General features: G+C 44.2%; 1 protein-coding gene across 1 annotated transcript; it reads right to left on the bottom strand.

The window, feature by feature from the left end:
* Positions 1-1,490: 1,490 nt before the first annotated feature.
* LOC131326709 (uncharacterized) lies at positions 1,491-2,128 on the bottom strand. The gene has a single exon (XM_058359567.1). The coding sequence runs from the start codon at positions 1,995-1,997 to the stop codon at positions 1,902-1,904; it is 96 nt and encodes a 31-aa protein (XP_058215550.1). The 5' UTR covers positions 1,998-2,128; the 3' UTR covers positions 1,491-1,901.
* Positions 2,129-18,505: the final 16,377 nt, after the last annotated feature.

Raw genomic sequence — 18,505 nt, forward strand, 5'->3', positions numbered from 1 at the left:
ACCTAGACTACAGGAGTACTCTTGATAGACTCACCTATGTGAATGTTGAAGTTCGGCCGCTTCTCGGGAGAATTTGGGCAAATTCTCTAGGTCATTCATGAAACTGGGATATAAGCACATGGCCATAAAGTGCTGGCTTTAAACATTACACATTAGTAGAGTTGTGTGTGTAGTGCTCTCAGACTTAGAGTTCAAGATCACAAGTCACTCTAGTTACTATCTGAAGCACTATCACTATGTAAGGGTTCAAGTTGAAAGACACCTTTACTTATGCACAGCTTTATACCTTTGCTCGAATATTTTGTTTTAAAAATACAAGTGGGGGATTGTTGGAACTTTGGTTTTTATTTGTAAAACATTGTGTTTTCTCTAGTCCCACATTGCTAAGTCACAAAACTTCTATCTACTTTAAATGACTTTGCACACAAATGAGTTTGTGAATAAGGACCCAAGGAGAGGTCTTGCGCGCTCAGGAAAATGGGCGGCAATTTGGAAAATTGATTCAGAAACTAGTTAACTGGGTGCGCGTCACGGGTTATTTGGGGGGGGGGGGGGGGGGGGGGGGGGCAAATCCGGGATTTGAGCCTCGCGCACGTACTAGTTAAGCACGTTTTTGCTAAAATTCTGAAACACGTTTTTTTGTTACAGAATATTCAGTCAATCAAAAATCCTTTTCTAAATGGAAAGTTCTGGCTGATTAACGGAACGGATTGATTAAAAACGTGTGCATAATCAGTGGGATCTGATTTGTTGCTGATTAACGGATTGATTAAAGAATGTGTGCATAATTAGCGGGATTTGATTGTTTTGTTTTCCAAAATCGTGGCCACAACCCTTCTTCTACTCCTATAAATTCAGAGTTTTAGAATAGGTTTTTACAAGGAAAAAAACATCTCTCTCTCCCTCCACAAAAATGGTTTCTGTTGAGTTCGAGCAATAGGTAGAATTGTGTTTTGTTTTTCGATTTTCTTTTGTGCAGAGAAGGTTGAGCAGAGGTGGTGAATTCTGGGCTGTTTTATCCTGGGGACGGCGTGGTACTCAACGAACTACTTGCACAATCTGGACAGAGCCGCGAAACGTCCTAAAGAGAGCGACCTAGTCCGCGACTCAACCCAGCCGTCGTTCTTCATTTTGGTATTCTATATTTCAGTAGCAGATTCCGAGGTAATACGTTCTTGTTTTACAGCAGTTAATCCAACATAAATTAAACAAACAAGCATGAATGACGAACTACCAAACATGCCCGTACTTGGGACTTCTTCATTACTTTCTATGCTAATAGCAAATGTTGCGGATAGCCTTGCACCACCATGTCATCGTGCAAAGCCTCAGATCCAGAAACCAGGTAAGATTGGGATGTTAGGATAGATACCCAAAATTCTCCACTACTAACTAGCAACTTCATGCAATGGAAGCAAGAAATACAACCACCATCGGCTATAGCGCAGTAGTCGTGCCCGAGTTGCAACTTTGAAACCCAGAACTGATCCCCTTTGGGAATGAAATTTGGCTGTCCTTTATACCAGCTTTCATAAAAAAGAGGGAGTTAAATTGATGTATTGATTGATTGGATCCGTCAGGATTGACGAGGCTTGAACCCGCAGCTTACACCTTGACAGGGCAGTGCTTTGACCAATTGAAATACAATCCCAAGTAAATAAGGGATATATCCGAAAATTAGATTCTTTTTTATTCCTCTATATTAGGTATTTATGAAGGGCTAGGGGTTATACCATCTCATGGTAGATTGCCAAATTTTTGGGCCGAGCTGGATTTGAACCAGCGTAGACATATTGCCAATGAATTTACAGTCTGTCCCCATTAATCGCTCGGGCATCGACCCGGGAAGAATCCAGTTTAGGCTTATTGGTAATCCATGATCAACTTCCTTTCGTAGTACCCTACCCCCATGGGAAGTCGAATCCCTGCTGCCTCCTTGAAAGAGAGATGTCTTGAACCACAAGACAATGGGGGCATACTTGTCTGACTGCCATCATACTATGATCATAGTATGACCAGTTTTTTGAAATTGTCAATATAATGTAATGGAATGGTATGATTAGGTCCAAGGCCTATTTCCATTTTTCATAACAACGAATGCGGTAGAAGGAATTTCCGCCATCTCGTAGGAAAAAGAATATAACCAAGTAAAAGGTTTTTCATAATTTCATCTTTTGATTTTCATAATTTCATCTTTTGATTATGAGTTGAACGATTGAATAGTTCATGCAGATGCCTTTATCTATCAGCCACATTGGAATTAACAATCAAATGTGTCTTTTGTTCCAACCATCGTGTAAGCTCCATACAAAGGATAGGCTAGTATCATGCATCAGGAAATAGCCAATGGACCAAATATGCGTCACCAAGTCATATCAGTCCCCTTCTAATAAGGACCTTAAATGAGGTCCTTAAATGCGAACCTCATAGTTTGGAGCATTCCGGTTCATATTTTGATGATCCAAACCATTCAACTTATTTAAAATATGTTTTCAAGTGTACTTGTAAGAAATCAGCTCAAAATATAATTGAAAAATACTTGATCCAAACATGAGATCCACAAAATAGTTATCGTCAAGTGTAGACACCCCAATCTGGTTTTTCAATTGTTTTACTTTGTTTTTCGGTTTCTTATTTCCCCGATGATGAATCAGATAAAAAACAGTCTAGAGAGTTAAATGGTTTGAGCTTGGAGTGAGTGGAACCTATCTTAAACCCTAAAACCCAAAGTCAAAACCCTGACCTTAGGTTTGACCATCGCGCGATCCATTGGATCTCTCGCGCGATGATCCATCTGCCAGGTGTTGGTCAAAGTCAAAGCCTTGACTATTGACCATCGCGGAGGCTGGTTCAACCATCACGCGATGAAGTCACTGCGTCGCACGATGGTCAACACCTGTCACTTTCACCTTTTTCCAGCTGGATTTTGTGATGATTAGGGGGCTACTGATCTATAGAACCCCGTTTTCGTCGACTGAACAGCATTTGCCGGTGCATGGGTTGCACCACCCTCACAACCACTCCCATCACCTTGTTGGTCTCTTTCTCCATCAAGGGAAGCTGGCCAGCCTTGTTGGCTGGTTGCTAGGCCAAGTCCTCCACCCACCAAGCTCTTTCCCATCTCCTATAAGTACCCCCCATGGTTCTTCTTCCAAAGGGTTACAAAAAATAAAGTAAGAAAGGCTACATAAACCCTAATACTCTTGATATTTTCTCACTCAACCCATCTTTATACACTTATTTCACAAGCTCTACCACCTTCTTCAAGTTATTTCCATATCACTCAAGCAAAGGTATAACTTTACTGCCTGTTCACTGTTTTGGTCCTTGAGGGGGGCTGGCAAGATCAAGGCTGGTAATCAATACCAGTCCTGGTCCCAAAGTCAGCAGGGTTACAAGAACCGTCTGCTGGCACTCCTACGCGCAATGGAGCCATTCCCACGCGCGACTATTTTGGTCATCACGCGATGCTCCTCGTGGGGATAGGATGCTAGTTATTTTTCTGTTTTCATAGTGTAATAAAACACCTTGAATCATGATTAGAACTAATCAACTACCTTGCATGATAAAAATTTGTAGCTTAACTTAGATTATTTGCTTGTTCCCTTGAGAATGCCCCTGGGTTGCTTCTGAAAATGTCTCAGAGCCCAGGCATGCAAAGCAATTCCTGGAAGTCCAGTTATGACACTCGCGCGGTGAACTGACTCCATCGCGCGATGGTTCTTCTGTTTCCAGCAATTGCCCTTGCATGGGCAACTTGGTCCATGGCCTCTGTTTTGGTACCCCCACTGTTTAGAGGTTGCTTTTTATTCTTGTTATCACTGTTTGTAATAATTATTTATTTTCAGTATATATAAACTGCTTGATTTATCCCCTGGGTGTGCACTGGTCCTTCCAGAGCCTAGAAGGAGACAAAATTCAACCAGTTGGAAGGATATCGACCCTCGCGCGATGGAGTGGGTTCGACGCGCGATGGTGTATTTGCATGCTGGAAGTTTCATGCATGCAAGTTGGCCATTGTTTGTGTCAAACTCACACCAATGCACTGTTTGATATCCGGTCACAGTGTGGGGTTTTATCTCATTTATTTTCCAGCATATCTTTCATCCATGCCATTTTTCGATCACATCCTACAAGGTGTTATAGTTTTAATCCCCGATTAACTGTTTTCCCGCCCTAATTGGCAAAATATTGGTTAATAAAAGAAGAATCGCAAAAATTTTCACAAAAATGCCTAAGTAAAGACCGATCTCCGGATTGGGCGAGAGGGGTGCTTTAAAATCCTTCCCCTCTCATAACCTGGCTCCCGAACCCAGATATGGTTATGACGGACCGATGCCTTCACTTTTTCAAATCAAAATAGCGCGGCAAGTGTTTCGAAATACGGTTCCTTGGGTGTCGGACCTTCAAAACCCGAGTGGCGACTTTGTATTTTTGAGCGCTTGCCATCCGCGCTCGCGCTCCCTTGATTCCGGGCCCTCGCGTTTGGAAATCCGAAAATTTCCAAAAGGGCATGCTGCCCACAGTGGCGACTTTGCGGGGGAAAATCGAACAAATATTAATCCATGCTTAAAGGTTAAATACACTTATGAACAATCCTTTAAAAGTCTATCAAAACGGTGAGCTTCGCTCTGTCGAAGGTCGGAATGGTGATTTAACAGGACCTCGTATCCGGCCAATCCAATCTGGGACTTTTTCGATTGATCACTTGTGTAATTTTCTTTTAAAATGGATTAAATAAAGTGAGCCAAATTTGAAAAGGCATTTTGCGATTTTGTGATTCTTCTTTTCTTAAATCAAATTCTTTAGCATTCTTCATATGCATCGATGTGGGATAAGCCTCATTGGATCATTTTGGCAATCCGGCAAGGTTTACTGGAGCCTGGGGACCCCGAATGACCAACAACCTTCGACGATGACTGTTGCACGTACACCGTTTAGGCTATGGCGTTGTGTCGCCTACGCCGCCGCAGCACGTACACCATTTAGGCTATGGCGTTGTGTTGCCTACGCCGCCCCGGTTCCAGTATCACGTCATCAACACCGAGTTGTTCTGCGTTCAAAGTTGAAACTTCGAGAACGGAATAGTCAAAGGCTTAGACTATTTTGACATCTCTTAGTGTTCGTCGATCTATTCAAAGGATACACCCTCGAAAAGATTCTCGAGGATTCTGGCAATGTCCGAACATCTTAAAGACAGACTTGTCTTCTAGTTCTAGAGTCTAGGATGACACTGACGACGGTGATTGCGCTTTCACTTTAGTCTTTTATTTAGATTAAAGTTATTGCAGGACTCCTATTGAGCCTTTTCTTACTTTACTGCAAGCAAAGTTCTGAATCATTGCACCACCACGGAGAGTATCGAAGCAGAAAGGCAAACCCACTTGGAACGTCTGCATCAGAATTTAGTTCAAAGGCTTGTCAGGTTACAATCCCAGTCAGTCACAACGGAAGACTCTCCGCGTTCTCTATTGGCTACTCTTCAGTCAGGCTCGTCTTCAGTTATTCAGGAAGTTGAACCCCCGACATCACCAACTATTTCATCTTCATCAAGTTCCTCTGAAATACCAGTCATGGCAGATCAACCCCAACCACTCACTGTGGAATCAATGTTCACAAGCCTTCAGAATAGCATCGCCACCATGCAACAGAGGGCTGCTCAGACAAATGCCAATGTTACTCGTTTGAATGACCTTTTAACACTCGTCTTCCGCCAGTAGCAGAAGTGGGAGGCAAGGTCGATGAGGATGTTCATGCAGAACCTATCTTTGTTGAGGACCCGAATCATGCAGGGCGATTCATAGTTCAGCCCAATCCGAGAGAAGCTCGCCCAATAGCCACAAACTTGAACCCTACTGTCATTAGGCCTGCTAAAAATCCTGATTTGGCTACTCTTATGGCCAAGATCACCAAGCTGGAGGAGTCTGTCTCTAAATCTGAAAAGATCAGTGCTGGGGGAATCGACTTGGACCATCTCTGTTTGTATCCCAATGCCAAGCTTCCTGACAAGTTCAAAATGCCAGAACTGGCCAAGTTTGATGGCAGTGGTGACCTTAAGACTCATCCCTATAGTTATCATGCTACTATGAAGCTCTTGTCCGTTGAGCCCGAAGCCATGTCGCAACTATTCCCTCAGACTCTCTCTGGTCTGGCAGTTCATTGGTTCTTGTCGCTTGATATTGCTAAGAGGAGGACTTGGGAAGATATTGTTGCTGCGTTTATTTCGCAATACAGTTATAACTCCTTGCTGAAAATGACGACACGAGAACTTGAATCCACCAAAATGGAAGCCAAGGAGTCCTTCGCGGACTTTGTTAAGAGGTGGAGGGCCAAAGCCGCTCTAATGATTGAGCGTCCCAGTGAGAGGGATCAACTCCGCATCATTTCCCCCAATCTTCAGCCAGACTATGCTAAACATTTGGTACTTGTTCAAGCGTCAGCAAACTTTGAAACCTTCTTCGACTCTGGCCTAGCCATCGAGGACGCATTGCAAAGTGGTATTTTACCAAGGGGAAAGTCCTCTAACCCTCCGAAGTCAAAACCTTGGGCATACTCAGGAAACACCAATGCACTGTTTGGAGGTGGGACTTTCTCCAACACAGCAACCAGTGGCACCAATGCCTCTTCTTCCAATACTACCAATCACATTGCCGACGTCAATCAAGTGTAGACTCCACAGAACAACCGGCCTCGTAATCAACCCTGCAGTTTCTCCACATTCGAGGCTCCATTATCCTCTGTTATGGAAAAGTTGATCAAATCAGGTCATCTGAAGCCCCTTGATCCAACTCCTCTACCCAAAAATCCTTCACCTAATTTCAAAGCCAATCTCTACTGCGCCTATCACCAAGGGACTGGTCATCTTATAGATTCCTGCTTTCGTCTCCGTCATGCGATTCAGGACCTTATAGATGAAGGGACCCTTCAGGCTCCACCTCCGCCATCTCAAAAACCAAACATCCTTTCCAATTCCATGCCAAAGCACAATGCTACTCCACATATCCTTCAGCTCCACTCAAATCAGCCCTTGCTCCACCATATTCAACCCTACTAACCATATAATCCCAATGAATCAGCCCAAACCGGCCGTAACTATACCATTGGAATCAGAAGTAGACACATGTTCATCGAAGAACCTTCTCATCCTAATCCAACTCTTCAACTCCTGCAGACAGGCCTCGATCTCTTCAACGAAATCATTAGTGATCTCCACGATGACCCTATTCAGCCTATACGACTTGGTCCGTCCTCGACTCATCGTGATCCTATCCCGGTCATAACGGATCCTAGTTCTTCTCGGAACTTTGAAAGCCAATTCAGGGCTGCACTACCAGCATTCTTTGAGCAAGAGCCTGAACTCAGCATGCAAGCTGTGGGTTGGTCTATAGCCGACGGTGATAATTATGCCGCTCCTTTAATCCAAGAGTGGAACCAACTTAAGCTAGAAGGCTTCCCAATACACCCCGAGTATCTCCCGCTCCCTCAGCATGACCAGGTCTGGAATGAAGAATGGCAGGTCGGACACAACCAGGCGATGCTCGATCCTTTGGATGGTATCTCCTTGTATATGCTATTCCAACAGCCCAAACCTTTGTTGAAGAGGAATACTATTGGGATCCCGAACCCACTTGGCAATTTTTGTTGGATTTTGACACTAATCCTTTTCAAGGCTACGCTTTGCCAGATCACATATCTCACTTTGTCGAGGATGATTTCGTTCAGGAAGAACCTCGCGTCTTAGGGGAATGCTTTTTCCCCTCTACCATCGACAGGCTTGTCGACTCGGTATTTGATGTCGAACATGACCCCACTTTCTACATCGTTGATGAGGGACTTCCATGCCCTACCGTTCCTTTTCCGACTAGGGAAGACTGCAATATCATGGTCACGGACCTTATCCCGCCAGTCGATCTTTGGGACGTTAATGATATAGTCAATGTCCAAGTTGGGGCAGAAGTTTGGACTGCCAATCGCTATTTGGCCGATGGCGGACTTTGGGATGTTCCCTTCTTTGCTGACCCAGAACCTATTGCAGAGGTTGCGGCGGTCAAGGATTTGGACTTTTGGGACACACTATTGGTAAAAGACTTGGCTGAAGATTTGGGTTTAGACTTGGAAGTGCCTACGATAGCACCAGCAGCCGACAAAGGGAAACGCATACTGGGTGAGGTCCTTGCTGACCTCTGGGATATTGATCAAGACCCTCAGGTCGTGCCCTCTTTGGGAAACGTTCACAATGTTACAAGGAGTGGATGGATTTTTCAGCCTGCTAATCTGAAAGCTGGAAGTTCATCCAAACCTTCTAACCAAAGGAGCGAGCCCTCTACCTTCCCAAGGTCTACACCACTTGAGGTACCTGCTGGCACCTCGGATACGGACATGATTCAGAAACAACTTAAGTGGATTCCCGCTGTTATATCGATTTGGGGACTGATTTGTTCCTCCCGTGAGCATCGACAGAAACTTTGCCACTCTCTCTCCCATCGTGAGGTTCAAGTTATTACTCCTGAAGCAATGATATCTCTTATCCTCCCACCTACTTCCAAGCACACCGTGATCTTCACTGACAAGGACCTGCTAGTTGAAAGGGTCAACCACAATCGCCCCTTGCATATCACTGTCAAATGCCGAGGGCTCTGGGTTCCGACTGTTCTCATCGACAGCGGTTCAGCAATCAATGTTTGCCCTTTAAGGGTGGCTTACCATTTGGGTTTAACTAAGAAGGACTTTGCACCTTCCAATCTCGCTGTTAAGGCATATGACAGCACTCGCCGTGTGGTTGAGGGTACGTTTATGCTCAAACTCGATGTTGAGGGCTTTGAAATGGATGTCGAATTCCATGTTGTCGACATCCCAGCTACTTTCAATTTTCTGCTTGGCAGGCCATGGCTCCATAGGTCTGATATTATGGCTGTCCCATCTACTCTTCACCAAAAAGTCATCACTACTAGAAAAATTGCATTGGGTGACGAATGAAAATCGTCACAAATTGTATGCTTTTCGTCACAAATAATATAGGTGACGAAAAAAAATATGTCGACTAAAGGTTGTCGAGGATTTCTACCTGGTGACGAAATCTATTTTTTGTCACCTATAGTGCCTTTTGGTGAAGAAAAATTTCGTCACGGAAAAATGACTTGGTGACGAAATTTTCTTCGTCACCTATTGTGCTTTTTTGATGACAAAAAATTTCGTCACAAATTATTCCCTTTGGCTCGTCAAAGGTGACCCATCGGTGACGAAATTTTTCGTCGCGAAAGTCATTCTTATATGTGAAAAAAATCTCACTTTCTTGCTCGTGCGGGGTTTCGAACCCGAGTCTCCTAAGTTTTGCACGCAAGCTTTAACCAACTACACCACACAAACTTTTCAGCATATGTTTGAAATATCTAATATATAACACATACATTGAACATTAAAATATATTTTGAACGGCATTTTGAACTATTAAACATTAAAATTAGCAATTTTAATAAACATGAAAGTCGTAGCTCTTTATGTTATTGTTCAAACCCAATTTAAATTATCTCAATCGGAGCTCTGAGCAAAGAGTTATGCCCGAAATATATTTGGTGACAATGCGAAATTCATACATTTCGTCACCAAAGGATAAATTTTTCGTCACTGAAAACGTAAAAAGAAGACGAAAATATTTTTCGTCGCCAAATTGGTTCATTTGGGGACAAAATATTTTTTCCGTCACCGAATAGTTATCTTTGGTGACAAAAAATAATTTCGTCTCATTTTTTACTCTTTTGGCGACGAAAATTTTATTTTGTCGCCAAATAGGAGCCTTTGGTGACAAAAATATCTTTTTCGTCGCTAAATAGTTATAATTGGTGACAAAATAATTTCGTCAAGGAAGTTATCAAAACAGTGACGAATTTATTTTTTTGTCGCCAAATATACTTATTTAGTGACGAAATTAAATTTTGTCGCCACTTTTTCGTCACTAAACATACTTTTTCTTGTAGTGCATGCTGGGACTTCCAACTGGCACATTAACTATCTGTGGTGATTCTAGGATCCGCTCGTTCAAGGAATATGGTACTCCCGTTCTAGGAATCATGCATGGCGAGGAGGATGTTGATCTGGGAGGCTTTTCTTTTGATACGTCAAGTTCAGTTTTGGCTATCAATGTGAACAAAGATTTCATCATAAGCTCTGTTGCTTTGGATAATATGAAGAGGATGCCCTATCTACCTGGGTTGGGCTTAGGGATTCACCAACAAGGGATCCCGGAATTCCCTACCTTTCCTTCCTGCGAGGGCCGCTTTGTTTGGGGTACATTGCCTCACCCAATGATGCCAAAAGAAGGAAATGTACGGGAAAACCTTGAACCCTCTATGGTGATCCTGACAGCTACTTCGTCTGCGAGAAGGGAAACGCTGTTTACACAGGGTAGGCTGAGCCCTTTATCGATTCAGAGACTGGGGAGCTACTATCGGGTTTTTAGATTTTCGCTAACGACACTTGGCCGGATAGCGATGAGGAGCCAGCAAGGATGGAACTCAAGAAGAAGCTCAGCCAGCCGAAGGTCAGGACTGACTGGCTGGGATCTTTCAATCAGGGAAGCTTGGAGCAACTGTTTCACGAGTTCTCCCAAGTGGGTTTGGCAGAGGAAGCTGAAGAAGCTAAAGTGCTCATGCTCAGGCCCGATGCCCTCGAGGATCCCACCTCTCTTATTACAGAGGCCAAGGGTAGCCTTAAAAATTGCATTTTCAAACCGCGCTTAACTTGCATTGATGATGTGTCTGAGTCTGACACGGAGTCTGACACAGAGTCTTCTGAGTCTAGCTCTGAGTCGGAGTTTGTGCCTCTTAGCCCTCCACATCATAGCTTTTATTTTGAGTTTGACTCTGCTGTACTTGGTAGCCTTGAGGGGTCTTTTGGAATGAAAGAACCTACTTCTGACTAATTTGATGATTTATACATAAACTGTGTCGACCTTGACGATGAAGGGATAAATTTCGATGGGGATATTCCCAAGGAAGTCCGTGCCTTCATCGAAAGGGAAGATCAAAGGCATGCTCAGCTGTTAAAAGAAGAAGTAGTTTCTTTAAATTTGAAAGATGAGAGCGATCCCCGAATGGTTCAAGTGGGCTCCACTTTGTCCCCAAAAGAATATTAGGATTTCAAAGAACTGCTAACGGAGTTTGGTGATATTTTTGCATGGTCTCATTAGGACATGCCCGACATTGACCCAGAGATAGTGGAGCATCGAATTCCTCTACTGCCACATGCTAAACCCGTTAAACAGAAACTAAGGCGGATGAGGCCGGATTGGGTGCAAAAGATCAAGGATGAGGTCACTAAGCAGATCGATGCCAGTTTTCTTATGGTTTCTCAATACCTTACCTGGTTCACCACATTGTGCCGGTTCCTAAGAAGAATGGACAAATCCGAGTATGTGTTGATTTTAGGGATTTGAACAGGGTAAGCCTTAAAGATGATTTTCCCTTGCCACACATCGATGTGCTTGTTGACAATATGGCGGGACATGCCATGCTCTCGTTCATGGATGGTTTCTTAGGTTATAATCAGATTCTCATGGCACCAGAAGACCGTGAGAAAATGACATTCATCACTGAATAGGGGACTTACTGCTCTTTGGTCATGCCGTTTGGTTTGAAGAATGCCGGTCCTACTTATCAGCACGCTGCTACGACCATTTTACATGACATGATGCACAAAGAGGTTGAGGTCTATGTAGATGACGTGATTGCCAAGTCAAAAACTCGTGAAGGGCACATCCCTGTTCTTCGAAAGTTCTTCGAACGACTCCGTAAGTATAAAATGCGTCTCAATCCGCAGAAGTGTACTTTTGGAGTCACAGCAGGTAAAATACTTGGCTTTCTGATCACTACTCGTGGGATTGAAGTTGACCCGTCGAAGATTGAGGTTGTACTTGAAATGAAGCCACCAGAGGGAGTGCGGAGCTTTTTGGGGAAGGTTCAGTTCATCAGCAGATTCATCGCCAAGTTAACTTTGACTTGCGAGCTGATGTTTCGTCTTCTAAAGAAGAACCCTCCGTTTGTATGGACAGACAAGTGTCAAGCGGCTTTCACGTCCATTCAGAATTACTTGCAGAATCCTCCGATCCTCATGCCGCCGGTTCTCGGGAAGCCTTTGATACTTTATTTGTCTATGAATCCTTCGTCTATGGGGTGTTTACTAGCTCAAGAAGGAGATAAGGGTGTCGAAAAGGCCATTTATTACTTAAGTAAGAAGATGGTCGGATGTGAAGAACGCTACACAACTCTGGAAAAGACATGTTGGGCTCTTGTTTGGGCTTCTAAGAAATTGAGACACTACGTGCTGGCTTATCCAGTGAAATTGATTTCTCGAATGGATCCTCTCAAGTATCTATTTGAGAAGCCAGCACTTACTGATAAGTTAGCACGTTGGTTGCTCTTATTAGCAGAGTTTGATCTCGAGTATGTTACAAGGAAATCTGTCAAAGGGCGAACAGTTGCGAAATTTTTGGCTGATCACCCTATGGATGGACCAGAGGACTCAGATTTCATGTTCCCGGATGAGGAAGTGCTAACAGTTGTCGAAGACGTGTGGACACTCTACTTTGATGGAGCAGCCAACCAGAAGGGATATGGGATCAGAGTACTGTTGATTACACTTGTGGTTCTCACATTCCGCTTGCGTTCAAGCTCAATTTCGATGTCACAAACAACCAAGCTGAGAATGAGGCGTGTATTGTTGGTATGGAGGCCGCTCTTACCCTCGGTGTGGAAAAACTCGAGGTCATTGGTGATTCTAATCTTGTTGTATCTCAAGCCAACGGGGACTGGAAAGTTCGCGAAGAGAAATTGAAACTTTATCATCAGGACTTGGAAGATCTTATTCCTCGTTTTAACAAGGTTACTTTTACTCACATTCCTCGCTTGAAGAATCAATTTGCCGATGCTTTGGCAACCTTGGCTTCCATGGTTGAACTCCTTTTGGGTGTTAAACTCCGCCCTATTCTGATCGAACAGCAGGACTATCCTGCCTATCAGTATGTCAACGCCATCAATGACGTAAATGATGGCCTACCCTGGTACCACGACTTATGGAATTTTGTTGAAAGTGGGGAGTATCCGGCTGAAGCTTCTAAAAGGATCAACTCGCGTTACGAAGGATAGCTGCTCAGTATATCCTTTGTAGAGGGAAGTTCTACAAGAGATCCCATTGTGGGATACACAAACTCTGTGTCAATGGTTTTGAAGCCACAAGGATTATGGAGGAAGTTCATGAAGGAGTCTGCGGTCCTCATATGAGCGGTGTCATGCTTGCTAGGAAAATCCTACGGTAGGGTTACTTCTGGTCCACGATGGAGTCTAAGTGTGTGGATTATGTACGGCGTTGTCATAAGTGCCAGATCCATGCCAACCTAATGCATGTTCCCCCTTCTAACCTCTTTGGCATGACTTCTCCTTGGCTTTTCTCTGTGTGGGGCATTGATGTCATCGGCATGATCAGACCGTCTGCTTCGAACGATCACAGGTTCATTTTGGTAGCGATAGATTACTTTACCAAGTGGGTTGAAGCTGAATCCTACAAAACTCTAACTGCAGTTCAGGTTGCCCATTTTATCAGGAAGAACATCATCTATCGATACGGTGTACCTCAAACGTTTGTGTCAGATAATGGGACTCATTTCAAAAGCAGGGTTTTGGAATTGTTTAAAGAGTTCAAAATCCAAATCCATCATTCGACCGTCTATCACCCTCAAACAAATGGAGCTGTCAAAGCGACAAACAAGAATATTGAGACGATTATTAAAAGTCTGCTGAGTCTGCCTGGGGCTGGCATGAGCAACTACCTCTAGCACTTTGGGGGTATCGGATGTCAATTCGAACATCGACAGGAGCAACGCCTATTCTTTAGTTTACGGGATGGAAACGGTACTCCCTATCAAGCTTGAGGTACCGTCATTGAGAATCATGGCAAAATGCGGACTCACGGAATCTGAATGGCTCAGCGAGAAGTTTATGGAACTCATGCTTTTCAATGAGAGGAGACTCTGTGCCTTATACCATGTTCAGGGGTATCAACGAAGGATCGCACGAGCATTCAACAAGAAGGTGAAGTCTAGGGACTTGGTTGAAGGAGACATGGTTACGAAGGAGATTCGGGCACCTGTATTCATCCCCGTGGCAAATTCCGTCCAAAGCGTTCAGGGCCTTACATTATCAAGACCATCCTTTCTGGGGGAGCAGCTCAACTCATAGACCTTGATGACAACGAGTTCTCCACTTTGGTAAATCTGGATCAACTCAAGTGTTACTATCCCTGAGAGATGCTCGTTGGGCCAAAAACCAAAAGGGTGGGCGGTTCCAAGCAAAATTTAGAGCAAGCCTGCTGGACCGAAAACCTAAGAAGGTGGTTCAGGAAAAAATAAATAGACAATATTCAAAAGCTTGTTAGGCCGAAAACCCGAAGTGGCGACACTAGGCAAAAGTTCGAGCGTAAAAGGAGAGTCAAAAATACTCGAGCGAACCTAAGCTTGAACTACGTTTTGACCTGATTCCTTGAAAGAGGATACGTAGGCAGTCTCTTCGTGAGATTCGGTCACATTCCATCAATTTGATCCATGGTTTGCCATTTTGGAAATTTTCTTTAACGTTCAAAGCGGCCTGGAGCTCAACATTTGGATCAAAAGGAGAAAGTTTTTAAATCTTTCGATTATATCCAAGCCACTACTTCTATTACACAGCTGAGCAAAGTCTTTAAAGTAGTTAAGCATAAAAATAGAATAAAATGCTAGAGGCCTTAACAGGCTCACAGTTTATTTAAGATCATTATAGTCTGTCGGGAGTCAGTCGTCACTTTGTCTTCTTGCGATTTCCCTTCTTAGCCACGCTTTGTATCGATGCATGAGCTCTGTGCTGAAATCTGGTCCTGCACTGCCAAGTTGCCACAGGACCCAATTGTGCTCATATCCAGCCAAGTTCTGTGCAGTGAATGCAGGGATATTGAAAGTTTCAATTCCGGCTTGGTGCAGTCCTTGACTCTTCCCTAGAATGTGAAAAGCGGTCAGCCCAGCTATCACCATCCTCTCAAAACCTGCGGAATTAAGGGCCATGTCTGGAATGTTCAGGGTCTCATGCCTCCAGATGATCTCATTCGGTTGCATTTCCTTCATGAACGTGTACCACTAGTTCACGAACATCTCCAGATAGATCATCCCGCGCTGATGCATTCGGCCGGGCAGATGAGGCCAGTTTGCCTCCGGTGCTGTGAGCAGTTGCAATTTGTCTGATAGCCATAGCTGTATGAGTGGGTGAAAAGACAAGTAAGGAGCCATATAAAACTTGAGCGACAAAACAAGTGAGGAGTCCCGATATAGCCTAAGCCGAGAGATGAGGTAAAAGGTACATGTGCGAAAACTGGAAAAAGGTGAGTTGAGTGAGAGCTTACCTGCAGCAGGAGTGGACTACTACTGAATATGTTTGTTTGGCCAGTAGAAACCAAATCCAAGCCCATGAGCGTTTCTGCCAGAACCAGCGGCACCACATTCCATCTAGCACTCATCTAAGCGGCAACGCTCACCAGCGAGGGGTTGACTCGCCTATTCGGAGATACTAGTAAGTAAGCGGCCAGTATACTAATCAGGGCAAATCGGCATCAAGCCTGCAAGGCGGTGTTCTCTGTGTTTCCTTCAGGCCCATACCACTCCATCAGGCGTATGATGTTGATTTGCCCCTCAGTTGACAAACTTTTAGCTGCTCCCCTCGAGATGTTGAGACATGACTGCAAAAGTTTTGGCATGCTCTTCCTGTAAGGTGGTACGACAATCACGCTCGAAGCAAACCCCTAGAGGTATGCTTGGAATTCCTCCACAGTTGGGCACAGCTCGTTGTCCTCAAACCTAAAAACATGAACCTTTGGGTCCCAAACTGTAGGACCGCCATCAGAATTTCGGGGCGGACCCTCACATTTTAGAGGAAACGAAAAGCGGCCAGCCCGTGAGATCGAAATGATAGCCAATCTCCGGCTACAAAGGCCGTTAGCTATGGACTGATCAAGACAGGGAGCTTGTTTGCCATTGTGAGGGTGGTGAAAGTTTTAACTTTAGAGAATATGCCTCACATTTGTAGGGGCATGGCCTTCTATAGCCCAAGGCTTGAAAAAAATATCCTTCCTTTCAAGGCAAATATCTAAGCAAGGTGACAATGCCCCCTTTAATACAAGGGCACACCTGTGAGCTGTCCTAGAGGTTCTCTGGACGGCTAAGGACAATGACAAGGCTTTTTGTGCCTTAAAAATCTGATGTGGTCAAACAAAGGTGGCTTAGCAGAAACTATCCATCGCGCGATGGTTCCTCAATCGCGCGATTCTCCCAGTCTATCGCGCAATGATGCAGCATACAATTTGACAGTTTATAGTAGCTACTGTCCAGTTTTGGTCATTTTTCGTTCCAAGGGTTATTTTGTAGTTTTGATGGTTCAAACAAGTCATTATAGGTATGTGTAACTGTGTCCAAGCATCGGATTCGAAATATCGCGCTTAACGAAAATTTTGGACCCTCGGTGGCCCATTTCAAGTTCGAATTAGGGTTTCGGGTGGTCGAAATTCGTTTTTGTAGGGGGATGAAAACAATTGATGCTTCGGATCAACTGGATTGCAACGGCTTATTCGTGCCTCTTCACCGGAACCCTAGCTCGACGTCTGAACCTTAATCTGCAAAATAGACAGGGGGTGAGTGCACCTTTGCCTCTCGTGGCAAAGGCCCTCCGATGCCTTTGTTAGTATCACGTACTAGAAAACTCAACCCTAATTATCAGTAGGAAAGCAATAATAATGCAATGTATTGCGTACCTTTCACCTCTAGGTTTACCTCATATTTATAGATTTATGGATGCTTGCCGTCCAAGCATCCTTGTTGCCATAGGATTCCTAACTCGTATAGGAAACCCAGGATATCAAGGAGTCTCGTTTCCTTTATCAGTTTATGGAAAAGAGTCCTTTTAGGATTCTTTTCCATTAAGAGCCGAACATCCCATACTTGTTGGGTATCTTTCTCAGATCCTATATTCTTGGGATCTTTATCCCTTTATGGGACATGACTACTCTGGAATCTTCCAGAGTATTCCCTCTGCTCCTACTCTCGATTGGAGCTCCTTCTTTGTTCGGCTGTCTCATGGCCGAACAGACTACCTGGACCAAGGACTTCACATGTAACTTGGTCCAAATGTAATCAGAATGTCTCTTATCTGCCGAACAGATAGTTTACACCAGTGACTTGTCATGTCATTGGCCTTTATTCAGCCGAACAGATTGCATGGACCAAGGACTTCACATGTCATTGTTCCATATCGCTGTTCTTCATACTGCCCGGCGATAAGTCCAGTCGTATTTACCACGTGTTCCCAAACATCACGTGTTCGGTAACTAAATGTATCTGCTCGGGAATACCTCCCTACAGTTTTGGAGACTTTCGCCCCATTCTCTCATGCCGTACAAGTCATTTGGACCTAATATGACTGTACGGAGGTGTCAATTTTGGTCCGGGACATAATCAAGTCGTGTTTTGCATCTTATGTCCATTTTTATGTCTTTTTTTAGCACTTTTTGGTCTAAACTTTGCTCCGGGATGTATTTTTCAATTCCGTTTATTTGTTCAAGTCATGTTGTACATTTTTTATCTCATAAAGGTGTCGGCTCTATGAAAATTGAAGTATTTTGAGTTTTGGTTTGTTGTTGCCCAAAATTTCATTCTTTTCCTGTATCCTGGTCGTGTCCTAGGATGTATCCTCGATTTTTCTTCTGAGCTAGTCACATCTGTACATATTTATGTGTCTGTAAGCAGTCTCAGCATGTCATCAATGTAAGTTTGGTATTAGTGGTGAGTTTTATCTCCTCTAATCTATTGCAAGAGTAAATGAACCGTGAAATTGCAAATTTTATAGCTAAACCATGATCTATCCATGTCGAAAATAAAGAAAGCTGCTGCATGTTCAGCACTTCAGCCAATCAAAGTCATCATGTCTACTTGGGCACATCTGCCCGCAAATCAAGAAGGCACGCATGCCTCAAAACAGCTATCAAATGTCAGCTAGGGCCTATTCGCCCATCATCTACCTATCTACTTGGGCACGCAGGCCCGAAAGTAAAAGTCAAAATTGCAGGAAGTAAAGGAGGTTTCGTAGTAGCCCTCAATCCTCTCCAAGCCAATCTTCGTCGCCATCGTTGTCGTCTATCTCTCTAGGATCTTGCTTGTATCCAGGATCATCTGCGGTGTCATCAGAGCCACTGCCGTCGGACGACCCCTCTTCCCCCTCCTCTTCCTCTTCTTCCTCCTCTTCCTCTTCCTCTTCCTCTTCCTCTTCTTCTTCCTCCTCTTCGTCCTCCTCCTCAGAGACCTCAGGCAGGATTAGTCGCTTCTTGCGGACCGGCTCGTCTTGTAAGGGCTTCTGGCGCATCTTGATTGGGTACCGTTCCTCTGCGCACGCCACGGCCTCTCGGGCTGCCTCCTCACTCGCGGAGGTCGGCTGTGAGCCTCTCG

The sequence above is a fragment of the Rhododendron vialii genome, chromosome 5a (genome assembly GCF_030253575.1).
Source record: "Rhododendron vialii isolate Sample 1 chromosome 5a, ASM3025357v1".
NCBI lineage: Eukaryota > Viridiplantae > Streptophyta > Magnoliopsida > Ericales > Ericaceae > Rhododendron > Rhododendron vialii.

Coding starts and splice junctions, on each gene's coding strand:
- LOC131326709 (XM_058359567.1), bottom strand. CDS start 1,997: ATGATGGCAGTCAGACAAGTATGCCCCCATTGTCTTGTGGTTCAAGAC.